Here is a 26,040-nt window from a genome sequence, read left to right on the forward strand (position 1 = left end):
AACCAAGGTAGATAAATGCAAGAAACCATTCGAATAAATTATTCAAATTGAAATGGGTGCATTTTGCCTTCACTTTCAAAGCTTTGAAGATTTCAGAGTTCTGGATCCCCAAAGGATTCATATCTGACTCTCTACAAAACTTGGCAGTTGATGCATGTTAGCTCTAAATCTTAGCAAATCTTCTCCCTTTGATGGTGTTCTAATGTACATACACTCAGTGAGCACTTCAAAAGGTATTTATTAGAGTAATTTTTTCGTCTTATTGGTCTTCTGCTGCTGTATCTACTTAGTTATGATGCGTTTTGTGTTTGGAGATGCTCCTCTGCATGCCACTGCTGTAAGATGTGGTTATTTGCATTACTGTCACCTTTCTGTCAGCTTTGACTAGTCTGGCCCTTCTCCACTGACCTCTCTCATTAACAAGGCATAACCAAAGTCGCCTTGTTGTGTTGGCCAAATAACATGTAAAGTAATGTCTTTCAGTTGACAGCTTAAAAAATATTTTTTACTCTGAATTTAGCATTACGACATGCAGATTATGAAAGCCAAGATATTGTTCTAGAAAACAGCGAAAAATGAACATAAACATTAATTTATGTGAAATTGGCCATCGCAACTTGCAACTGATTATGATAGAAGGGGTCACATATAAACCTGACAAACACTACCCAAAGGCTAGCCAAATGGGTTACACTTAGTCACAAACACACATACATATACTGTACAAACACAGAAACATCCACACACACATCCACACACACATCTACTCTGAGTCATGCCCAGCAAGGGCCATTGGTCAGTCTTTCCGCAGCTAATCTGCCTGGCCTACAGCAGGTCACTGCTATCCAGGGTAAACACTGATTAAGGACACAGCACTGTCATCGATGGACAACAACTGCTCCCAAAATAGAACATCCACCTCATACAGCAGAATTATCACTTCTGCAACTGCCCTATGAAGGATTAGTTTGATTGACAGGTGAAGTGTATTGTTTGAGGTGTGTGTTGGGTGGAAGGGGGCATTCTGAATTTCTTTTTACTTTTGTAGTGTTATATAGTGTTTGTTTTGCATTTGAGCACACATGTTGTCCACAGCCTTGTAGAGAAGGATTGTCGGACTGTATCAGACCGAAAGGACAGAGATGCTAACTGGCTGGGGCAGCCCTGACACACCCTATCCGTCCATCTCCTCATGTCTGTTCCATTCCCTGTCTGCAAACAGGAGTACACACCTCCCCGCAGAGCTCCACACTGGAGGCACTTTCCGGAAACCGAGGCTTTTGTCTTCGCCTTTCCACTCATCTCGCCTTCCTTTCTATAACCCCCTCCCTCTGTCTTTCTCTCTCCGTCTCTCTCCCCAACCCTCCCCTCCCCGTCTAGCCAGTCAGCTGTGAGTCACGTGACCGGCCGCCGGGCTCTACTGAGCATGCTCGGGCCGCTCTGTGTTGTCAGGCAAAATAAGGCAGCAGAAGGAGCGGAGATCCGCAACAGATAAACACACCGCCTCGGCATCTCGCTGCACGGGAGGGGAGCGGGGGAAGCCACCCGCAGACGGGGAGAGAGGCGGCTGCTGCCCAAAGCCCTTTTTTAATACAGCCGTTTGTTGTTGTTTTTTATTTGAGGAGCGTAGGAGAGCGCAAAGGAATACGCATCCAGGTGCACCTTGAAGTACAAAAGGCAGTGACCTCATTTCTGTGTTCTGAGAAGGTAAGTGTGGGAAGGGGAGATGGAGGGGGGTAGAAATGCTCTAATTGCACCTTAACGTGCATTGTAATGTTGGCCTCTTTGGGTCTGTTGGAGGAGGAGGGAGAGAGGGAGGGGGGGGGGGGGGCGGTGGGCAGAGCAGAATAACGACACAGAGGAAGGATGGAAGCGGAGAGAGAGACAAACCGGAGAGCAGGTGGGAGCTAATATAATGGATGGAAAGTAACAGGGAAGGTACATTTGCTGAATGTAATTTCAAAAATTGATGGCCCATGATGCCACTTTTAATGAACTGATGAAATAATTAGTATAATAGTAACAAAAGACAACAATTTGACAAATACGGGGTGGAATTAAGAGGTGGGCAGAGAACAAACCTGTCAGGAGTGGGGTCTCTGAATTCTGGAAAATTGGATCTGGGGAGACTCTGTGAGCTGACAGAGCAGAGTGCTGGAAGGTGGGAGAGAGAGAAAAAGAGATGGAGGGTAAGAATCTATTGAGTCATACCAGACCCAGACGCAGAGTGTTGGACAGCACTAGATTTAACAAACTGTACACTGCTATGGAGCTTGTCCTCTATAGTATTTGGAATATTCTTTTTAAAATTCTACTTTAACTAGTACAATCATTTTAGCACTGTCATATACTGTACAGCTTTTGAGGCGCAAAAGAGACTGTGTTTCAATCAAACATTTGATTTCTTTGCTAGACATATGCACTTATGTTTCAACAGTGCTATAAAGACACTAAAACACAACTAAACATCATCGTAAAGGTATTTCTGCTAGAATGTATGTTAATGTACCTGTGTTATCCATGCACGTACTACATACAAGTGTGTCCACACACAGTGTTATCATGTTTTTAATTAATGGTTTTGGGGCAACTTCTCAATGGCTCTCATACAGAAACTCTCTCTTCATATCATAATGTCCCTGCACAAGTCAGTGGGCCATATTTCCTGGCTGGCGTCTGGTGTGTTGCAAGCTGGCATGCTGTTGATTTTATATTTTCCGGACGATCCACATTGTTTGTGGCTATTCTCATTGTAGACTGTGATCCCTGGGGCACTGTATTTCCTTCTTTTTCTTATACCCGTCTGGAATGAGAAGAATGGCTTGAACAATCTTTTCATGTTAATTACGTGACAGTAGTTCAAAAGATAGCTACAGTAGGGCCTACTGACATGAATTATGAATCAGTAACTATATTTTCTCTCTTGGCATAATAAACGTAATATGTAATGAATGTAATATCAATGTAAATGTGAAGACATAATTACCGTTTGTTTTAAACAAGCAATGATCATTTTAACTACCATTAGCCTACTGGTTACTACCAACATCACTGAGCAATCCTACTGCTAGTTATCTCCTCGCGTATCTTCCTCGCTAATATATTATCAATCGTTTGTGCTCAATGTCAAAGGGACTGATAAACAACAAGAAGTTTTGTTATTATTTTTTGTCGGGAGGGCAGGCTTCGTTGATAGGTAGCCTAAAAACCAAGAGCAAATATTTGGGTCAAGTTGAAGTTACAATAACCAAGGAGAAAGTCACACACGCAAGGAGTATTACCCCCTGTGTCTCGATGTACGTGCCCTTCCTCTCACCTAGGAGCATGTCTACATTCAAAAGCCACGCCCAGTGCACCGGGCACCTCGCCATTCTCATCATCTTCATTTTAATCATCCTCAACATCTTCATCATCTTCATTTTAATCATCCTCATCATCTTCATTTTCATCAACCTCATCATCCACGTCATCTTCATTTTAATCATCCTCATCATCCTCACCATCTTCATTTTAATCATCCTCATCATATTCATCATCTTCATTTTCATCATCTTCATCATCTTCATTTTAATCATCCTCATCATCTTCATTATGTTAATTTTCATAATCTTCATCATCTTCATTGTAATCATCCTCATCATCTTCATCATCTTCACTTTCATCATCTTCATCATATTCATTTTAACCATCCTTAACATCTTCATCATCTTCATTTTCATCATCTTCATTTTCATCATCTTCATTTGAATCATTCTCATCATCTTCATCCTCATCATCTTCATTTTATTCATCCTCATCCTCTTGTCATTGTACAGAACATAACATTTACATTTTAGTGCTCTCACAGCTTGTATTTGTCCACAATAGGGACCCATCATGCACCTCTGATTTTAAAATACCCTCTAGCTATGTATGACCTTTTGAGCCTTTGAACCACACAGAAGGACCCTCAAGTCATGAAAGGAGCATTGCTATTTTGAAAACAGAAATTTCGTGCAATTCATTTTTGTCCCAAATTCATTTTTCTGTGCCCAGAAAGATTTGCCCTAGCACATCTTTTTGAGATTTTAATCAGCAAATGCCTCTTTAAATGTCAAGTCCAAAATAAATTCTGAAATACCAACAACAAAAAGCCTAGAAATATTATTTATTTCCCCCCTTTCAAATTGTAAAATTTGTGCATGTCTGTATTATGTTTGTTGAAGTATATTAGTGTTGCAGTTGAAGTAAATAGCATATGTAGCAATAGGAGATGCAGATCTATGCTGTATTCTGGTAGCAGTCCGAGAAATGGCAGGGGTTTGGGTGTTCAAAGGCAGACCTAATCAGAGGAATAAAGACAATAGAATCAAGCAGCAGCAGATGTGGTGCTACTCACAAGCGTGTCAGACATTTGAAATGCTTTGAGCGAGGCCAGCACTGTGTAAACAAAGACTCTGTGATTTGCCCTCATCCAGTCAGTATATATTTACTGAAATGGCCAGATTAGGCCATCAGCCTAGCAAAAAAAAAGAATAGCTTCATACCGTGTGACATGAAAACTCCAGGGGAAGCATTTCAGATTACCTTGCTTGACCCTGAAGTAAGAAAACATGATGATTGTTACTTTTTAAAATGACATTTCCACAATTTGCTTAACAAATGTTTATGTGTAGGCATACAATACGAATTGTACAAACACATGCAAAATAGCAATATTCATTTTATAGAATTGCTATCTCCCTGAGAATAGCAAAAACGTGAGTGAAGATGACCATACAGATATTTAAGAACAGAGCAAATCACTGAGCATTTATTCTGGACATATCAACGTCATTCGCACAATAATGATAATGAAACATTTCATCAGAAAACAAAAAGCCCATGTTTAAAAAAAGCCCACAGAATCTCTCCCACACACATTCCGCGATGATTAATGAAATGGCGACAGAAGACGGAATTGGCTGTTGCTAGGATACACAGGATGGAGTGCAGATGATCATGAAAAGGGTGGAAAAAAAGACTATAGCCATGAGATCAAGGATGGAGGTACGGCATCTCCATTATGATACATTCTCCACTGTCCTCACTTGATCCAGACGTCCCCAGAAAATGGGTAGAATGAACCGTGAATTGTACCTTAAAAAAAAAAAAAAAAAACTGAAATGTTTTTTTTTCTTCCATCAATGCAAAGAAGCAGGGGTTGCCACGGAGACAGCAGCAGTAAAAACAGAGAGGAAGGAGGCCCCCCGTGGACCCGGCTTCCTCATTCCTCTCCCCACCTTCACACTGCCACAGCTGGAATGGGTGGGAGACTCAGGTCCCTGTCAGAGAAAAGCATATGAACTGCAGATGGCAATGGTGAGTCTGTTCGATTGTGCGGTCAACTGCAATGTTCAGTGTGCCATTTAGTCAATTCAGTGTTGACAACAATTTCAATGATGAGCTCACAAAGGGTGTTGTGGGGGCAAATTGTACATTATACATATAGAAATATAGACTAGTGATTTTCATTTTATAGAATGTTTTCTCTAAATTGTCCGCTTGCTTTGCAATCATTACTTCAAGGGTATTTATCATGGGTCATTTCACACTATTTTTGATTAAAGGTTTTGATTGAAGTCCAATGCTGAAAATGAGACTCACCTTGTTTTGTTTGAAAAAACAAGTTGGCACATTTAAATTATTTTAGGATGGAAGTATGAGTCTGCATCAGTCATATTGATAAGTAGAAATAAAGCAACGTGTCTTGTCCCCAAGGAACACACTCCAAAATGTAATCTGACATCTCTCCGCAATCTATTTTTGGCAAATGCACCTACTGGCCGATCAGACTATTCCTGGATTTACTTGAAGTATGACTCCTTTTATTTCTATTTAAAAACCAGACTTGGGTGCAATAAAGGTTTCAATTGGTCTCTGCCACAGATGCATTATGAAATCCAGCCTTTTCCTTTATTCTATCCATACTCAGATTGATAGAGAGATACCGAGAGAGTGAAAGAGAGAGATGTGTTTTCCATCCATTGCAGACTTGCATGCACCTTTCCCAGAGACAAAAAATTGGATCATCTCTGTCAAATTATGAAATTTCAATCTTCTCTTAACATTGTAATGATTATGTTCACTTGATACATGTTTGTATTTTTGATAATATAGCAGTTATTTTATATTTAAAACAATCTTATTTTTCATATTGGTTATAATTTGCTTTGCCTTGACAATGCTGGTGCTGCCAATAATTAGTCATTGAACCAAAATTGATTCAGAAGAAACAGGGCCTTTAAAAACCCATGTGTCCGCAGGACATCAAGGGCCAGTTTTGGGCAGAGGATGAATCTGACGGAGACAATGACTCGGAGGAGTTCCTGTACGGGATCCAGGTGAGGATGCTGAATCAGATTTTCTTGAGGTCTGAAACTGTGAAGGAGAAGGAGAGTGAAAACGAGCCCTAGATCATGGACTTCTGTACCCTCATCAGTTCCGTGCTCACAGAGACAAATGGAACCCAGTTTAATTCTCAGACAGTCATAAACTGTCAGTTGGAATTTGAAAAAAAGAGACATATTCCCTAACAATGTGTGGTTGTGGAAAATATCGCAGTCCACTACATTCACTCTTCACCCACTGTAATACTCGACCATCAATGCGTACAAAGCCTTTTAGCACAAACACAAGCAATACTGTTGACGAATGATTTGTCATGGTATTTGTTTTGCATCAATCATTGGTTGTGTTATTCATTTTGCGTGTACTACGGTCTTAGTAAAACAGGTGCACAATATTCACTCCACTTTCTTGCATATTTAAACTCACAACACAATCAGACCGCTCTCACAATATTCACCTCACTCTCTCGCACAACACAATAACCGCACACACAGACGCCACCATCCTACACTCACTCTGCACTAATTACACATTGGCTGCATAGTCACAACACACCACACTTTGATCATTATGGATAGCTATGTAACCACTTAAAATAAAATAACCACTAAAATTACTCAGCGCTGACGCTAACTCAGCGACGGCAGCACAAATTCCAAATAAAGTTTATTTCCCCCCCCCTTTATTAATAACATCCAATGTTATACTATGAAGTATAATGAAGTTGTCTGGTTGGATATTGTTCTGTTCATATCTCCCATTGTGAATGCTTGGCAGTAGCATGTTAGCACGTTAGCTTGAGCAATGAACTCTGTCGAAATTCTGCAGGGAAGCTGTGCAGCTGACCTGTACAGGCACCCGCAGTTGGATGCTGACATCGAGGCGGTGAAGGACATCTACACCGACAGCGCAGTCTCTGTCAGGTACAGCACAGGCGCCCGAAAGGCATTCGCCCAAACTCGAACAGCCACGCAGTTGTTGTTGTTGTTGTTTCGTGATGAATGCTGCACAGCTCACCGTAGCTTGGCTTTGTGTGTCAAAATCAGTAAAACGTGCTCAAAAGGGCCTACCTTGTTTTAAAAGATGGTAGAATGTCACCGAAGTAAGCATAGCCGAAATGTTTGGGTAAGATGATTATTCTGCATTTCTACATGCAGAATAATCGTAGCTTCGCTATGACTTATAACTTGGAGTACATGTCTAGAACTAGTTTCAAAACAGTATAATGTGAACTATTAGAAGAAGAAAATACATTTTTGAGTGTGAACCATTTAATTTTTTTTTTCAAATGCAGCATAGTTAATTGCAGCACATCTATAATTGTGGAATATTAATGTTAAATGCCAAAATGCCTTTGTAGATTTGTATCATGCTCCAATTTCTTGCTTGACAGGGAATATGGAACGATTGACGATGTCGACATCGACCTGCAAATCAACATCAGTTTCTTGGATGTGAGTTTCCTCATCTCATCTTCCTCATCTTTTCAAGTATTATTCATACAATTTTGAAGACTTCTACCTGTGTATGGACCTATGTCTACTCCAGATATAATCAGTGTACATTACTGTGTGTGTGTGAAAATATGCCAGTTTCTGGGTCTCCTCTAATGACGGTGTGTGTGTGTGTGTGTGTGTGTGTGTGTGTATGTGTGTGTGAAACTGTTCCTGTTGTTTCTGGGTCTCCGATGATGGCATAATGGCTGTGTGTGTGTGTGTGTGTGTGTGTGTGTGTGTGTGAAAATATCCCTGTTGTTTCTGGGTCTCCTCTAATGACCGTGTGTGTGTGTGTGTGTGTATGTGTATGTGTATGTGTGTGTGAAACTATTCCTGTTGTTTCTGGGTCTCCGATGATGGCATAACGGCCGTGTGTGTGTGTGTGTGTATGTGTATGTGTGTGTGAAAATATTCCTGTTGTTTCTGGGTCTCCGATGATGGCATAATGGCCGTGTGTGTGTGTGTGTGTGTATGTGTGTGTGAAAATATTCCTGTTGTTTCTGGGTCTCATATGATGGTATAATGACCATGTGTGTGTGTGTATGTGCGTGTGAAAATATCCCTGTTGTTTCTGGGTCTCCTCTAATGACCGTGTGTGTGTCTGTGTGTGTGTGTGTGTCTCCTCAGGAGGAGGTTGCGACTGCCTGGAAGGTGATCCGCACAGAGCCCATTGTGCTTCGGCTGCGCTTCTCCCTCTCCCAGTACCTGGATGGACCGGGTGAGACCCCACAGCCCGCAGTGTCAGCTCTTCCTGTGTAAAACTGTGGCTCGTAACTGTGCTCACAGATTCACATACTCAAAGTCACACAGAATGGAATTCAAAAGCTGCCGTCTGCTTTGGCTGTGTCCGCAGAGCCGTCGGTGGAAGTGTTCCAGCCGTCCAATAAAGAGGGGTTCAGCCTGGGACTGCAACTGAAAAAGTGAGCTACTGCTAGGCCTCTCCACACAGGGTTGAAGTCCGTCTCGCTCTTGACAGCCATGCAGAGCATTTACCTGACGTGCGTTTGAGACGGCGAACATTAGCTAACGTTAGCAAATGTTAGCCAACCTATTCAAACTTTTTTCTGTTTGCCACTAAAGTTAGCTAGCGTTAGCTAACAGTTCAAAAGGTAGTGTGTGCCTGCTGATGGGGAAAACAGCAAGAGAACAAATGCTGACAATTATTTGGCTGTTATAATGCACTTTAATCAATGTAATAGTTGTTCTTGCCAAGTAAGCAAATAATCAGCTAGAAGATAGCATTGTTAGACCTATGTCATATTACATCTATTTTTTATTAAGGCATTGGTGGCAAACTAAATGGAATGCTCATTTAAAATCCTTCAACAGTCACGGTTTTCTGAAAATCATACAGTAGTTTGCCACGAATGTTCGCCATCGTGAACGCACATATGGATACAACAATGGTTATATGAGTCATCAAAATGTACACTTTGTGTGCATTTGCTACATCCAACTAAACATTTCAATTAATTTTTATGTTTGGTGCCTACTAGCTGAATTGAAAGTTTCAGTTCGATATCCAGTACATTATTAGTACATATCCAGTAAATTATCATTGTGAGTTTAATTACTGGTCATTTTTGCAGGCGTAGATGATAGGAATTTTGTAGATTTTTTATTTTCTCCTGTGCTTGGTCTGTATATTGAACAGCAAATCATTTATATTTGTACTTTTTATACCACGTCGTATGCATATCCAAAATGGAACATTAGATATTTAATGTTTTTGGGGAACATCGAACATGATATATATTGCAGGGAGTACTTCTAAGGTTAAGAATTTTGCACATTTATTAAACCGTCTGACTCCTCCTGCCCCCTTCTCCCAGAATCCTCAGCATGTTTACATCGCAGCAGTGGAAACACCTGAGCAATGAATTCTTGAAGGCCCAGCAGGAGAAGAGGCACAGCTGGTTCAAGGCGGGGGGCACCATCAAGAAGTTCCGAGCCGGACTCAGCATCTTCTCCCCGATACCCAAGTACTGCCTCAACTGCACACTTGACAACTGCAGCTGCTGCTGCATATACACGCATCATTACTAAATTCTGTAATCTTCATAGATATTATTAATGTAGTAATGCAGTAGAGATTCTAGACCTTTGCATTGTACAGCTAATGCTGTAATTAGATATGTTGTATAATTATGTAGTGCACTGTGTTAGCCACAGTATTAGCCATTATTGCAGCAGTAGACTATTGCTAAAATAGCTGAAATAGTGAAAATGGCTAAAAAGCCTATAGCTAAAATTGATAAAAAGCCTATAGCTAAAATAGCTAAAATAGATAAAAAGCTTATAGCTAAAATACGGCCTGTGTCCCTCTCCCCTCCCCCTGGCCCTCGCTCAGATCGCCCAGCTTCCCCCTGATCCAGGACCCGGGTCTGAAGGGCAAGCTGGCCGTGCCGGAGCTGCGGGTCACCCGGCTCATGAACCGCTCCATCTCCTGCACCGTGAAGAACCCCAAGGGGGAGCTCTTCAGCTACCCCCCCAACAGCCAGGTGAGCGCCTCTCTGACCTCCCCTCCCCCACCTAAATATGAGCAAAAACCATAAGCATTTTACTCTCCATCCCACACTTACGTGGTAGTGTAATTCAATGACTTCACAAAAGACTACGGGCCAGTTTCAGAGACACAGATTTAAGCCTGGTCCTAGACTAAATTCAATCTTGAATGGAGACTCTCCATAGAAAACCCAATTTAATCCAGGACTAAGCTTAGTTTGTGTCTGTGAAACCAGCCCTATATGGTGTAGACTGCATGCCAGTTGTATTGTCATAAATACTATCTGCACTCTGTATGCGGTTTTTGCAATGTCATTATTCTTAAAGCTCACATCTGGTTTTTACATTTTCCATGAGCGTTTTCTTATTTTAATAAAACACATATTATACATATTAAATCTACCAAAACCAAATGTAAATGCGGAAAAGACGCCTTCCCCGTCTCAGTTCAGTGCTCGTGCCTCCCACTGCCCTCCTGCTTGCCATTGCTGGCGCCCGTTTCCCATAATGCTTTGTCTTCACTTGACCCATCAGACCGTAGCGGTGCCGGCAGCCAGGGCCCCAGCGCAGATTACCACCAAGCAGCTGATTCAATTGTTTTTCTCATCCCAGGCGGGAGGCCACTGCAAGAATATTCCTACCTTGGAGTATGGCTTCTTAGTGCAGGTAAGCTCATGGGGCCAGCTGCACCAAGTGTAAAGTCCAATAGAGGCTTAGTAACTAGCACAACTTCAGTTAATATATGTTATGGCACCATGATTACTTACTTTCTTACTGGTTTGGATGTAAAGTTATTACTAAAATGAGTGGATTATCTACCATTAAGCGTTCTCTTCTCGCAGTTATCGATTGCCACCTGGCATCGTAGCTAGTTTGCTAGATCGCCTCTGAAATATTTCCATAAATGAAATGTCTACTTGATTTTTAACTGAAGTACAGCTGGTGCAACCCAGTCCTGTTTAGCCAACCATACTCCACTGTGCAATTTATGGAGTGACCCGTGCCTTAATGAGAGCACTGCTCCTGATTGTGTTCAGGAAATATACAGTACTGTGCAGTTGTAAATAATTTATATTACTAAAATCAAATTTTGCATCTTGCACATTTATTGTTACTTTGTAAACTGTAAAGTATATTTTTTCTTGTCTTATTATCATTACTTTTTGGAAAACTGTGTTAGATTAGGGTTATATTATAAAACCTATTCCAGAATGTTCAGAATTATTGCATTGCAATAAAATAGGACTCATCAAACCTGGCCCTCGAATCCAAATCCAGCCCTGGTTTTCTTTTCTCCCGAACAATTAGTGCGAATTAACCGAACAATTAGTGAAACTTCACTCCTGACGATCAGGGAAAGGGCGGGTGGAAAACCAGCGGTTCTTTGCCCTGAAAACCGTGATTTGATGATCCCTGCCATAAAATGTTCTGAATATTTGTTAGTGCTTCCTGCTGTACACATTATGTCCACAAGGGGGTACAAGAACACACAAAGGCAAAATAAGGTAATGCCGCACTTAAATATTTTGCATAAATGGCTGATGAATAGTGAAAAGCAAAAAAGTAAACACAAATCTAGGCTACTATGTCATATCATTAAAACAAAAGTTGCTGTCTCAGCAGCCGATATTAGCATGACCCTTTTAGAGATAATTTGCCAAAAACCAAAACCAACCCACTTGATTGAAGGTGCGTGCTGTGAATGATTTATTTTCAGTGTTCCCTGCAGAGGAAAAGGCACGGCTACTTGAGCAGAAATGCCGGTAATTCTCGAGCATTTCTACCCTGACTGTGCAGTGGGTTTCCACCGCACTGGAGGATTCTGGTCACCTGTTACTGGCTCTTGCTTTGCATACGTCATTATCTCCTGCTGCAGAACATTACTCAGCCATGTTAATTAAAAATAATAAATAATCTTGATTGGATGTGCACCACTGAAAAAACGGTCGTTTAGAAGCATGAGATCACATTCTGAAATATAGATTTTCAGTACACATACAGTATAATTTAAAAAATATATCACGCATTATTATTATTATTATTATTATTATTATTATTATTATTATTATTGTTGTTGATATTATTATTACTCTCAAATGCTAATTTTAACAGTTTAACAGTTTGTCTAAATCAAAATCTCACAGACCAGGTGAGAGACTGCTCGGGTTATGTAGCTAAATATAGTGGATGACTGTGTTTAAACATAGTTGCAAAAGTAAGAGTTCCCCACTCAAGGTCAAGTCAAGTCAAGTCAATCTTTACTATCCCTCACAAAACACAATAACACAAACACGCAATTCTGTTAATATATAAAGGGACAGCATTGACAGAAATGCATTGAAATGCATCCCTTGCTACAACCGATCACATTTCATTCCGTCTTAAATAAGCGTACAGGGAGCATCTGGAAAAAGCACACAGCCATTGTAAGCCAAAGCTCCCCCCAAGGGAAACTGGAGAAACTAGGAGGAAAAAGGTCACTCTTCTTCCCGACAGATAATGAAATATTCTGAGCAGCGGATCCCCACGCTGAATGAATACTGCGTGGTGTGCGACGAGCAGCACGTCTTTCAGAACGGCTCCATGCTAAAGGTACAAGCGCCGCGCAAAACACAATACAGAGGCACTCACCGCAAAGACACGAAGCTGATACGAACGCATGTCATCGAAGTGCGATCGTGCTCAGTGATGGTGTTAATCTTTCACGGGGCGCTAGGTTTTGAAAACGTTAGGGTCTGAAGTTATGGTAATATCGCCGCGTTTTTATTTAGTACAATACGCAGCTGTAGATAAAATATCCAGTGAGAAATAAAATCTGTGGAAGAAGCGAGCTGAATGCCGGTTAGCGCCCTGTATTTTTCCATGAAAAACCTTTCCAGTCCTGTAGCCAGTAGCTCTGCAGGGCTATGAATTCTGATGTTAGCATCACCCAGGGAAAAGAGGGTGTCAGTAGGCTGTGAGCTGATTGTCTGTGAGTCTTGTGTGTGTGTGTGTGTGTGTGTGTGTGTGTGTGTGTGTGTTTGAGAGAGAGAGAGAGTGAGTGAATGGGTGAATGAGAAGCATTAATTGTAAAGCACTTTGGATAAAACCTCTACATAAATGCAGTCCATTTAGGCTGGGACTACAGTTTCTTGCTGGGGGATTGTGAGGCCACGTTTTCAGCTGCATATGAAGTGTCTTCCTCTGACTCACGTCTGTGCGACTTGTAAACTGCAACAGACGAAGAAGAGGTGGCTGACATCACACGCTTCGGAGGAGAACACACAGCTCACTATGCTCTCCCGAATGGAGATTAATGGAATTAATACTATTGGGCATTTCAAATTGGAATAAAAAGGTGGGAAATGAATGAAAATGAAAGGAAATTGAATATACTATGATTATAATTTCAGCAGAGAAATTACTTGAATGTCACCCAGAATGAGGCACTCTAACCTGAAATGGATTGAAAACACAACTTGTTTCACCAACGGATTCAGCGGTTGTGCGTATGTGTGTATGTGCGTCTGTGTATTTTGTGTTTCTGCCCTGTCCATGTGTCCGTGCAGCCGGCAGTGTGTACCCGGGAGCTGTGTGTGTTTTCCTTCTACACGCTGGGAGTGATGTCAGGAGCTGCCGAGGAAGTGGCCACGGGAGCAGAGGTGACCATTTAACTCAGTAGTCTCTCTCTCCCTCTCTTGCTCTCTCTCTCTGTCTCTCTCTCTCGCTCTCTCTCCCTCTCTCTCTCTTGCTCTCTCTGTCTCTCTCTCTCTTGCTCTCTCTCTCTGTCTCTCTCTCTCGCTCTCTCTCCCTCTCTCTCTCTCTCTTGCTCTCTCTCTCTGTCTCTCCCTCTCGCTCTCTCTCCCTCTCTCTCTCTCTCTCTCTGTCTGTTAGAGTTTTATTAACATCGGAAATGTTACTGTGCTCACACACTTGACAGTTTAAGGGCATATGCAAATTGTTTCAATCCAGACCTGCGTGTTTTCTTTTAGTAAGTCATTCAAGTAAAAGCTATTTCAACTGTTAATACTTTAATCTGATATTTTCTCGGTTGAGTATTCCATGCAATAAAATAACTTCATGTATCAAACATTATAAAACATGTCTAGCGTGAAGTAATTCTTCCTGAAAATCGCACTGTAACATCAGTCTTGCTGCATAGTCTACTCTAGCATAGAGGTTCAAGCATTTCCATGACGCCTCTTACAGTAGCACTGCGTAATAATAAACTTTATTTCCCTACACCCAATACAAGTTGATTTCATATATACAGTACATAGTTTGTGTTGAGCATGTGTTTGTGTGTAGAGCAGACCTGGGTCAAATTGTTTTGGATTCATACACTTTTCTACACTTTACTGGGCTTGTCAGGTGTATTGGAACCTATGAAATACTCTCAAACAGTGCAAACCCCACCCTCTGATCCTCTTGGTTGGCTCGAATGCACCAGACAAGATGAACTGAGCACAGAAATGTATTTTAATCCAAAACAATGACATATTTGGCCCAGGACTGGTGCAGAGATGACTGTTAATCGCACTGACGGTTCTCAGGTGGTGGATCTACTGGTTGCCATGTGCAGAGCAGCTCTGGAATCCCCCCGCAAGAGCATCATCTTTGAACCCTACCCTTCTGTCGTTGACCCCAATGACCCCAAGACCCTGGCCTTCAACCCCAAGGTGGGGAATTAATTGTTATTTCCTGTGCTATCAACATTTGATAGATTTGAAAGATTTCAAAGTATATTTCAACGACCCCAATTTTCGGATACATCTGAAATATGTTCTGATACCTGTGGGTGACGTGATTAATTGATTGTAAGAAAAATCTCACAAACAGAGCCCTTTAACAGTAAGAGGCATGCAACTCTTCCACCATGTATCTCTTTGGCTATAGAAGAAGAACTACGAGAGGCTTCAGAAAGCGTTGGACAGTGTCATGTCCATCCGGGAGATGACACAGGTAATCTAAGTCAATACCGATACCCACCGCACAATGCACCAGTCACAAAATAATACATATACTGTACTGAATGTACGCTAAATCAGACATTTCACAGGATAGGAAGATGCTAAACTGGCGCCTATATTCATTTTTTTTGTCTGGACAAGAGGAAGTGAGCAGGCATGCACAGTAGTGCTTTTCAGCAGCCGGTAACGGTAGCAAGAAGTAGTCGCGTTAGCTAACCCTAGCTTATTGTTACGAAATAACATTAGCTATAACTACCCAGATGGTTAACGTAAAAGGTTACAGTAAATGTTAGGCTAACTAATATTACTGTCCAATATTAGCTTAGCTGCTAACATTACATCATGTTATGCACCTAATCACTAGTCTGATTAAAAGTTGATTTACTTTAAATTATGAAAACAATTGCAGGTTGTGTGCAATTGTACTGTAATTGTACCCTGACAACCTAAGCATGCATAATCTGGGAGAAAAAGTACTATTTTATGCCATGTTATGTAATCAGTCAGTGATATACATGTGTATTTTTCACAGGGGTCATATCTGGAGATAAAGAAACAGATGGACAAGCTGGATCCTCTAGCACACCCTCTGCTGCAGTGGTGAGGCACTGTGTCACAGCCAAGCTTTCTCTTTGATACGGCCGTGTCCTCCAGAGGGACCTTCTCACTCTCTTCTCTCTTTCTTCCAGGATAATTTCCAGCAACAGGTCTCACATCGTCAAGCTCCCGCTGAGCAGGGTACGTCAGGCCTCTTGGGGTTATGGATTCTGTTAGTCTGACTCAGAAAAAAAAGAAAAAAAGTAGTTCTTAACAAGTATTTTAGTCTTTTTATTCAAATTAAGTAATAAAAAACTGTCTATGCCAATGAGTTAGTTGTGCTAATTTGACCCATTTCAGTATTTGCCAATTTCACTTTCAAAAACCATATTTTAGTATTTTACTAGAAAAAACGACTTTCAGAGCCAGTTTCAGAGACACAGATTAAGCTGAGATTAGATTAAACTTGAATTGAGTTTTGCACGGGAATCGTACTGGGCTTCATTTTAGTCTGTGAAACCGGCTCATTACGAGACTAAAACTCTTGTTCACCTGAGGGTGTTCAGTTGATCAGCTAGCCTCTGACTGACACCTGGAACATTGGTCAAGTAGATTTGTACACCCTGCCGGCAGGTTAAGCTAACTGACTGTGACCCTGGCCTGAGAGGAAGGTCAGAGGCTCACAGGTCTCCACCCGACGCCCCCGGAAGTTTGGCTTGTTTGCTTGGCCCCTGCTGGTCTCCCTCTCTGTCTTGTCTTTTGTTCACTCATTTTCTCTCTGTCTCTTTCTTGCTCTCTCTTTCTCCTTCTCGCCCTTATCTGTCCTTCCTTCACGCCCCTGTTTCCACAGCAACTGAAGTTCATGCACACGTCCCACCAGTTCCTCCTGCTCAGCAGCCCCCCGGCCAAGGAAGCCCGCTTCCGCACGGCCAAGAAGCTCTACGGCAGCACCTTTGCCTTCCAGTGAGTGACCCCCTCCACCCCCCAGATCCCCGGACCCCCGCAGCCCCACCCGCCAGGATGGGAGAGCGGCCGTCAGATGTCGCTGAACGCTGACGGGGAGTCGCCAGGGCTTTTGTCTGTGCCCGTTGTCTGTGCCCGTTGACGGGGAACTAATCAGGAGCTAAAATGTTGCCTCAGAGCGAGGAAGGCTGGCGTGGTCTCCCCAGAGAATTTATCTCACGCTCCGTGTCTGTTCTTATGAACACTTTCCCTGCTAAGAATAACAGCAGAAAGGCCACTCTGACCTCAGCTCTTCATTTTGAAGAATATATATATAGAGAACAAAAAAGATGGGTGTAGTTGAGTAGTCCCAGTGGACTGGCTGTTTATATAATGCGCTGATTATTTTCTCTAAATATCCTGGGAGATAGCGGAGCCAGGCAGCTCTGAGAAGTGTCAGTTGTGCTCAGTTGTTTTGCGCCCGGCAGTTATCAACTGCAGTCTGGGGCAGGGCCTCCCAGGTAGGCCACATAAACGACAGTAAACGACACAACATAAACAATAAACGACACATTCGCGATCAAGAGGGTGCTGGCTCATTCCCAGAGGCCTGATTTCCCAGAACAGCAAACTTGATTATTATTTGGTGTCTTGTTTTGTAGCTGATACAGTAGTTTGCTTGGGCACACTACATTTTAACTTACACAAACATAGCTTGGTGAGTTAATGTTGCCCATCGCTGAACTCTTTGAACTGTGTTTGAGAAGAAAAAACAACCCCGCTTGACCAGCTCAAGCTATGTTTTGAAACAACTGGTTGACCAGTTCCCAGCTCAGACAAGCTACCAGCACTAGCGGTTGACCAGCACATACCCAGCTAGACCAGCTTATGACCAGCTTGGCCATGCTGGTTGACCAGCTCATACTCAACTTGACCAGCTCTATTCTCAAGCTGGTCAAGCTGGCATAGCTGGATTTTACACCAGGGAAACAATGAAGCTGACAATAAAATTTTGTTGTGGGTTAAAATGAAGGGCAATAGGTTGACGATAGGTAGATTTCCAGGTACCTTCTGCAATCAGTAGCTGCTGGAGTCCTCAGAGACAGCCCCGGTCACATGATGCCACGTGTAACAGAACTGTTTGTACTGTGTTCACAGCTCTCTGTTCTCTTTCCCTCTCTCCACACTGCTCTAGTGGGTCCCACATAGAGAACTGGCACTCCATTCTGAGAAATGGACTAGTCAATGCCTCTTATACCAAACTGCAGGTATGTAGCACTCGCAGTTAGCACGATTAAGAAGCATCCACTCTTGGACAGAGCCCGCCCTCCTACCGCAGGGCTGCTGTCCAGCTGATCCATTTTGACAGTAACGGATGCCACGTTTCTCCTCGTTGCAACAGGTCGTTTGTTATGTTTTGTTTTTGTTTTGTTTTGTTTTAATCGGACAGACCCACCGGTAACCGCCGGGCGTGCGTGCGGCGCTGTCTCTTCTCGCGCTGACGGCAGTGGACGCCGCGTCTCTCCCTGTCTGCCGAGGACGGAGGCCGCGGCGTTCACTGGGTCGCCGTGGTTACCCGTCGGTCTCGCCGACCGTAAAGGTGGGCCACTAAGAGCGCAGAACACACCGCGTGTCCCGTACCCCCTCGGTCTATAGCACCTCTTCTGCTTCCTCCTTTGCTCTCTTTGACGCTAGAGGTCCTCACAGCGAATAGGGCCTCTGCTATCACCTGCACTTGTGTTCGTACATCCAGGTTCCTCGGTTGTCAGCGCCAAAGGTTTTATTAATGGGCAGATGGTGGGAGTATTCTCAGAGGAAGGCTATTGAGCTGTCTAGTCCATAAATAAACCAGCATACACTTACTTATATTCTTCTTCTTGATGTTGTATTCTTACGTACATTGAATTTTGAGTCCCTTTGTGTAGGTACAGTGGACACAAATGTGTATAAACCCCAATACTCTTTGGCTCTCTAGCTATCCTGCCTCTATAATTGCAAACAGAACTGCATTTTATTTAGTAATATGTTATTGGGAACAATAATACATGCAACATTTTTGTATAAACGTTCAGATAAGTGGGGTCATTCATTCATTCATGCCCATGGGTCCTGGACTACAGGATTTTGGCCAAAATATCTTCCTTGGTCATGATTCCACTGACCGTAAAAAAAAAAAGCCCCCAGTAGATACCGAACCACCTCATAACATCACCATCACATCTCACTGTAGGTACGGAATTTGTTTCTCTGAACAATTATATATTACTTTCAAAGAATTTCTTGATGCACAGAATAGCTAATTTCCTGTTTTACACAGCCTTCTCTGCACATAATTTTTAAGCGTGCAAATATTCAAAGGCACTGCAGTTGATTTCATGATGTCATTAACTGATTAACCGATTGTGAACTTCAGTATTAGATTATACTAGTAACTAAACTGCAGTGGTAGCTTAGCTTCCTGTTCACAAAAATAGAAGGAGAGACACGTTTTGTCCTCAGGCAGCAGAGGATTAATTTTCCCTGGTCACAATCAACAGAGTCTGGATCCCATCCAAGATAAACAACCGTGTGAATACAGCGGAGCTAAATCCCACGCTGCCGTGATGTAGCCCCACCTCAGGCTGGTGGTGTTCTCATATTAACAGGCGAAGCTGTTAATTTGTCCCCCCTCGCACATTCCTCTTCCGGTACCGTCTCTTCTGGAGGCTGTAGGACTCATTTCACTGCTTTGTTGTCTTGTCCTGCCTGTGACCTTTCCCACAACATCATTTCCTTCCCATTTCCACATCCTGGCTTTTCATCCTTCGTCTGAAAATGGTCACCTTCACCCTCCATTTCCTTCCTGTGGTCCTATAGGTCAGGCGATGGTAAACGCAACCTTACCTTTCATCTCAACGTGCGTCTTCTCTCCAGCCACTGCCCCTCATCTCCTGTTCATTAAAACTTCTCCCCCCTTTTCACTGCTTGTCCATAAAGCCCTGCTAGACCTATAGTTCCAGTTTTAGACAATAAGGAGATTCTATTGCGTCCCTGTGTCAGCCGCTCTGTTTGGTCTTCATCCTCGCGTGCGGCCATTTCCTGTCCTCTCCCAGCTTCCCTTTTCATCCATCTCCACCGGGTCAACAGCTTGTCGAGCCGCAGGATTCAATTACCCTCAAACGCTGGCCCGTCCCGACGCTTGTTACGGAAAGTCATAATCATCGCAAGGTGTTCCCTGCCATCATAACCTGCTCGATAATGGGACTGTCGATGTTGGCAAAAGGCGTGACACTGAAGCCGGACGGAAGCCTGTCCCGGTCCAGCCGCGGTAGTTTTGAGCGACCGAGCGCACTCCCGGGAGTCGATGAGTAGGCTTCCGTCTCTCCCTCTTTGTACGTCTGAGTCTGTTTCTTGTCGCTCTGAGTGATTCTCCCCCCTCCCCCCCTGCTCTTTTGGATGCAAGCTGCACGGGGCAGCGTACGGGAAGGGCATCTATCTCAGCCCCATCTCCAGCATTTCCTTCGGATATTCAGGTAGGGAGACGGCTCTGCTCGCCCTCTTTTAACCCCTTGCGGTGTCCGCCCCTAACCGCTCGCACGCACAGCCGACACCACAGCTGTGAGCCTGGGTGACTGTACCTGCTCGTGCCAAGTGTGTGTGTATGTGTGTGCGTGCATGCATGCGCTTGTGTGTGTGAATGTGTGTGTGCATGTGCTTGTGTGTGTGTGTGTGTGTGTGCGCATGTGCTTGTGTGTGTGAATGTGGGTGTGCTTGTGTGTGTGTGTGTGCATGTGCTTGTGTGTGTGAATGTGTGTGTGCATGTGCTTGTGTGTGTGTGTGTGTGTGTGTGCGCATGTGCTTGTGTGTGTGTGAATGTGTGTGTGTGTGCATGCATGTGCTTGTGTGTGTGTGTGTGTGTATTGGTATAAAAGAAGGTTGAATTACATATGTGTGTATTTGTGCTTGTGTGTAAATGCGTGTATGTGTGCATACATGTTGTGTGTGTGTGTGTGCATCTGTGCGTGAGTGCTTATGAGTGCGTGTCTCTGTGTGTTTGTGTGTGCGCGTGTGTGCATATGAGTCCGTGTCTCTGTGTGTGTGTGAGAGTGTGTGCGAGCGAGAGTGCACATGAGTGCGTGTCTGTGTGTGTGAGAGTGTGTGTGTGTGTGTGTGTGTGTACGAGTGTGTGTCTCTGTGTGTTTGTGTGCGTGTGTGTGTGTGCCTGTGTGCACATGAGTGTGTGCACACACAGTAACGGATAGGTGAAGAGCGCGTACGTGTCTCGGCTGCCGCTGTGTAGTCTCTCATATCTGTGTTGTGCGTGACTGGCTCCTGGCGCCCCTCGCTGGGCTGTGACTCTTTCGCTGGGCTCTCTGGCCCTCTGCCAGCGGGGCTCAATGCCTGCCCAGCGGTGCATGCCAGGCACCTTGGCTGCTGCTGCTGACTTTTATACGGGGAGGAGAGCTGGAGTCAGACATCAGGGGGAGGGAGGAGGGGGGCTGCAGCTGCTGCTTGTGCTGTGCTGTCTGTGGAGCTGTGTGGTCTGACTCAGAGCAGGGGTGCTGGATGTAGCACGGTGACAGCCAGCACGCACATCGCGTAGACAGTGCGCCTCAGTGCGGTTACGTAGTGTGTACATGTATGGTGGTGTGAAAGTGCCGGCGTGTAGTGTGTACGATGGTGTGTATCAGCACGTAGAGCATGCTGTGTATTAGTGCTGGTGTGCAGTGTGGATGATGGTGGTGTGTTAAGTGCAAGTGTGCAGTGTGTATAACAATGGTGTGAAAGTGCGATATACGATGGTGTGTATCAGAGCTGGTCTCTAATGTAGAGCGTGGTGTGTATTAGTGCTGGTGTGCAGTGTGTACGATGGTAGTGTGTAAGTTCTGGTGTGCAGTGTGCACTATGGTGTGTCTCAGAGCAGGTATTTAAGGTGTAGCATGGCGTGTATTCGTGCAGGTGTGCTGTCAGTAGTGTGCAGTGACACGGCTGGTAGTTCGTTGGAACAGATTAACCTTGTGTTTCACCTGGTCACTGAGGCGACGTGTGCTGTGTCTCTAGGGATGGGGAAGGGTCAACACCGCATGCCTACCAAAGACGAGCTGGTTCAGCGCTACAACCGCATGAACACCATTCCACAGGTACTGCACATTGTAGCGCACTCCTATATCATTCCACAGGTACTGCACATTGTAGCACGCTCTGAAATCATTCCACAGGTACTGCACATTGTAGCGCACTCCTATATCATTCCACAGGTACTGCACATTGTAGCACACTCCTGTATAATTCCACAGGTACTGCACATTGTAGCACGCTCTGAAATCATTCCACAGGTACTGCACATTGTAGCGCACTCCTATATCATTCCACAGGTACTGCACATTGTAGCACGCTCTGAAATCATTCCACAGGTACTGCACATTGTAGCGCACTCCTATATCATTCCACAGGTACTGCACATTGTAGCACGCTCTGAAATCATTCCACAGGTACTGCACATTGTAGCGCACTCCTATATCATTCCACAGGTACTGCACATTGTAGCACGCTCTGAAATCATTCCGCAGGTACTGCACATTGTAGCACACTCCAGTATCATTCCACAGGTACTGCACATTGTAGCACACTCTGAAATCATTCCACAGGTACTGCACATTGTAGCACACTCCTGTATAATTCCACAGGTACTGCACATTGTAGCACGCTCTGAAATCATTCCGCAGGTACTGCACATTGTAGCACGCTCTGAAATCATTCCACAGGTACTGCACATTGTAGCACACTCCAGTATCATTCCACAGGTACTGCACATTGTAGCACACTCCAGTAGCATTCCACAGGCATTGCACATGTAGCGTTCTCCTATATCACTGAAAACCTTCTTCTTTTTTACAAGATAGTTTGAAGTGATGATTCGACTCGTGGTTCAGATTTTTCATAGCCCATATTATTTACTTATATAGACATATTTTGCCAATAGAAAATGTACTGGTGGGCTATTTCAGCACAGTTACACAGGAATATGAAAATCATTTTGAGCATTTAGAAATGGTAGTTCATTGAAACAGCATTTATTTTCAAACCCTCTTTATCCATATGCTATCTATTTCAGCACAGGGATAATTTGTATTACAGTAACACATTAACTGAGTATCACATATGCTTGAACGAATAAATAAATAACCTATTGTGCTGTATTTTCAAACAAATTGTTTCAAAGAAATCAGTTTCAGCTGTAGTAAATTGTGTTGGGTACCTGTAAACTTCTGTTAAAACTGCCTTTCTATGCAACCTGCTGTCTTTACAGAGCCGTCCAATACAGTCCAGGTTTCTCCAGAGTCGGAATTTAAACTGCATTGCTCTTTGTGAAGGTAAACTATCTGAACTAAAAATCTAATATTGAAGATCAGTTTACTAAAATAGGCCACACTGTATATTCTACTATGCTGAAACCTATACTACAAGAATGGAATTTAGATTTTTCCATGGCAACATTCTTTTGTCATTCAAGATACTTATGTAGTAGTATGTCTCAAGATGTTAAATACTTGAACTTTATATGAGTCCTCCACGTGAGCGGATGTTTTCACCCACTGCAACTGAGTTGTGATCACTTCTCTATGTGTTACTCTCTCTGCAAAAAAGAAAAATAATTAAAAATAATAATTACAAAAGGTGGGAAGACTGTCTACTCAAAAACAACAAAAAGAGAAAAATAAGTGTAATGGCCCATGCTTTCCCACAGTAATAACATCTAAGGACCTGCAGAAGCACGGGAACATTTGGGTGTGCCCTGTGTCTGATCACGTCTGTACACGGTTCTTCTTTGTGTGAGTACACGACAGTGTTGCTTTCAGACCTTGGTCAAATACGTAATTGTGTTGGATTCAAAAACTTGTCCACGATTTACCGGGCTTCTCAAACTCTGGCTTCACTTGGTTGGGAAGATCAATCCAACACAGAAAAGTATTTGAATACAAAACAATTACGTAGGCCTAATTGCCGCTGGTCTGCTTCCAGACCGCATCCATAACTGTAAAATCTTACTGGAAGAAAGCTACACGCATTCTGATCCGACCGTTTGGCTTTCGTTCAGGTATGAGGACGGCCAGGTAGGAGACGCCAACATCAACACCCAAGAGCCCAAGATCCAGAAGGAGATCATGCGTGTCATCGGGACCCAGATTTACTCCAGTTGAGATTATTCGATGAGGTGATGCTCGTTTTGTCCACCAGGGGGCACCGGGAGCACGTGCGTGGCCTGTGCCCGTCGGGCCATCCCAGCCGCACGGAACCGTAGAAGAAACGGCTCGACTTTCGTTGGCTTGAGGGGAGAGCAAGCAGAGCTTTCTGTCTGTTTCCTTTCACTCTCCTCTTTTATTTTGCCCCTTCTATTTTTCATCAGTTCTTTGACAGCCCCTAATAGACGTTTTTTTTTTACCATCTGCCTTTCGGAAAGGCCTCGGGTGAATGATTGATAATGGACTTCCCCTCAGAGGTTGACAGGTAGAAATATCTCCTGTGGAAGCCGTCTGTTTAGGGAGGGTTTTAATGAGACTTTTAAATAGGATACGTGAAACCCCATGGTCTGCTCGCATTCGCCTCCCATTGCGGGGGAAGAACGGATAGCATTAAGCTTGAAGCAGTCTGTACACGGGTCCCTACACCTGTTCACCTGAGCCGACCAATCGAATCTCCGAGATTCTGCCCACTGCACTCCCGTTCCCCCCAAGCATCTGTGCCATTTTATTCAACGTTTAATCTTTCTTTCGGCAGTGGCTGGTAAAACTGTCATTTCATTCGTCATTTCAAACGGTGGACGTCTGAAACTCGCTATATTAGAAAATAATTCAGAATGATTCCGAATGCTTGTAAGAGCCTGCTGTTACTGGCCTGAGGATAATGGGGTGAACACGCCTTTGTTTGTCATTTCATTACTTTTTTATGAGGAAGTGTTTTGGCGACCTTTGGTTCGTTTCATATTCCTCCGAGTCATTTAATGTGAACGCGAAACTGAGAAGCGATCAGCCGTATCCTAAGTACCGCTTCGCAGTTATTTTCCCTAAATTAAAGCTGATTTCCCTTTCCTGCTTGAATAAGCACAGAGCTCCTTGAATACAGAATCGGAACTCGCTCGTTCTGCGTATAGCATAATCGCATCCCTTGAAGTGGCTCATCACACGTGACATGAAGATAAAACTTATTTTGACTGCACAATAACAAAGCGAGGTTATTTTTGAGTGGAGCCAGTTCACAATGGCTAACCCGGGAGAAACAACGCCACGGTAAAACGTGTATACTTCCATCGTTTCGTTATTCATACCCCAATGATCTTTCTGCATGGTTTTGGCCACATTTTACATACCCTATCAACCTGGGCTCCAGTCTCAGACGATTTTCTTTGTCTATCGAGGAAATGAAATAAATGGATAAACTAGAAACTTCTTTGCTGGATATCCCAACCAATTAGCATTCAAGTAGTTTGAAGGATTCCCATCCAATCAGCCCTGGGTTTCTCCACCGGTACCTGTGTATTATGCAGATCCAGCAGATATTTTCTTAAGTGAGGGACCACGGGGCTTGTTCTTGGCATCTCTGATTGAAAGCTCATTCCTAACAGAACGCTGGATGCTACTGAAGTGCTTTAATTTGAACCGGTTCTGTTTACTTCGGGGAATGGCCGTCATGTATAATTTGCCTAGTTAGTTATGCTCTTATGTAATTGATGGTTTGTATTTACGTTTGCGTGTTTTCTATACTTTCCATTGCACTATTGCAGAGTTTGCCACACTCAAAGAGACTTGTCTTATGAATGATTAAATGACGTCACAGCAGCCATTTTTGAGGTTGCTTACGGTGACAGGTATAACTTTAGAGAGATGTTGAAAACAGTTTAAGAGGTTTTGGATACCTTGAAGAATGTTTAGTGGACTGTAATGTAAGAAGTAAAACAGTGTATTGCTGAGAACGCAGGGAATTAAGTGAAACACTGACCCCCAAACATATCTTTGCCTCCATAGTATACCTCCTTCCTGTCCCAATAGCTCACTCGGACCATAAGTGTCCACTGCTTTCCCAATGGTGATACTGTACTTTACGATTAATTATGTATCTGTTAAACAGTGGTTTCCTGTCTTTTTTCCTGCCAGTCTTGTGCTTGAATGAAGGGGTTTCAAATGTAATCCTGAAGGTTAAAGTTAAAAAAAAAAAAAAAAAAGAATAAAATAAAATAAAAACAGATTTTGCACAATTTTACACAA

The 26,040-nt window shown here is 43.3% G+C and overlaps 1 protein-coding gene across 7 annotated transcripts; it reads left to right on the top strand.

Annotated features, from left to right (window-relative positions):
• The first annotated feature begins 1,466 nt into the window (after nt 1-1,466).
• LOC133130184 (protein mono-ADP-ribosyltransferase PARP6-like) lies at nt 1,467-26,040 on the top strand. Of its 7 annotated transcripts, none has more exons than XM_061244522.1 (23): nt 1,467-1,707; nt 5,174-5,340; nt 6,285-6,362; nt 7,198-7,292; nt 7,763-7,823; nt 8,493-8,583; nt 8,719-8,785; nt 9,698-9,847; nt 10,204-10,366; nt 10,905-11,036; nt 12,867-12,962; nt 13,919-14,011; nt 14,903-15,028; nt 15,246-15,311; nt 15,852-15,919; nt 16,009-16,057; nt 16,707-16,819; nt 17,994-18,066; nt 20,241-20,310; nt 21,839-21,918; nt 23,088-23,151; nt 23,526-23,610; nt 23,877-26,040. In XM_061244522.1, exons 2-23 carry the CDS (start codon nt 5,332-5,334, stop codon nt 23,977-23,979), a joined length of 1,932 nt encoding a protein of 643 aa, XP_061100506.1. In that variant the 5' UTR covers nt 1,467-1,707; nt 5,174-5,331; the 3' UTR covers nt 23,980-26,040. The 7 variants fall into 7 exon arrangements, with proteins under 7 accessions (XP_061100506.1, XP_061100508.1, XP_061100507.1 ...); XM_061244524.1 differs by having other exon boundaries at nt 5,177-5,340; XM_061244523.1 differs by having other exon boundaries at nt 5,180-5,340.

Source organism: Conger conger, chromosome 6 (genome assembly GCF_963514075.1).
Source record: "Conger conger chromosome 6, fConCon1.1, whole genome shotgun sequence".
In the NCBI taxonomy this organism is placed as follows: Eukaryota; Metazoa; Chordata; class Actinopteri; order Anguilliformes; family Congridae; genus Conger; species Conger conger.

Excerpts from the sequence above, each read along its gene's own strand:
- LOC133130184 (XM_061244518.1), top strand. Across the intron at positions 6,363-7,197 it reads AGTTCCTGTACGGGATCCAG|GGAAGCTGTGCAGCTGACCT; the intron begins GTGAGGATGCTG and ends GAAATTCTGCAG. Across the intron at positions 8,786-9,697 it reads CTGGGACTGCAACTGAAAAA|AATCCTCAGCATGTTTACAT; the intron begins GTGAGCTACTGC and ends CCCTTCTCCCAG.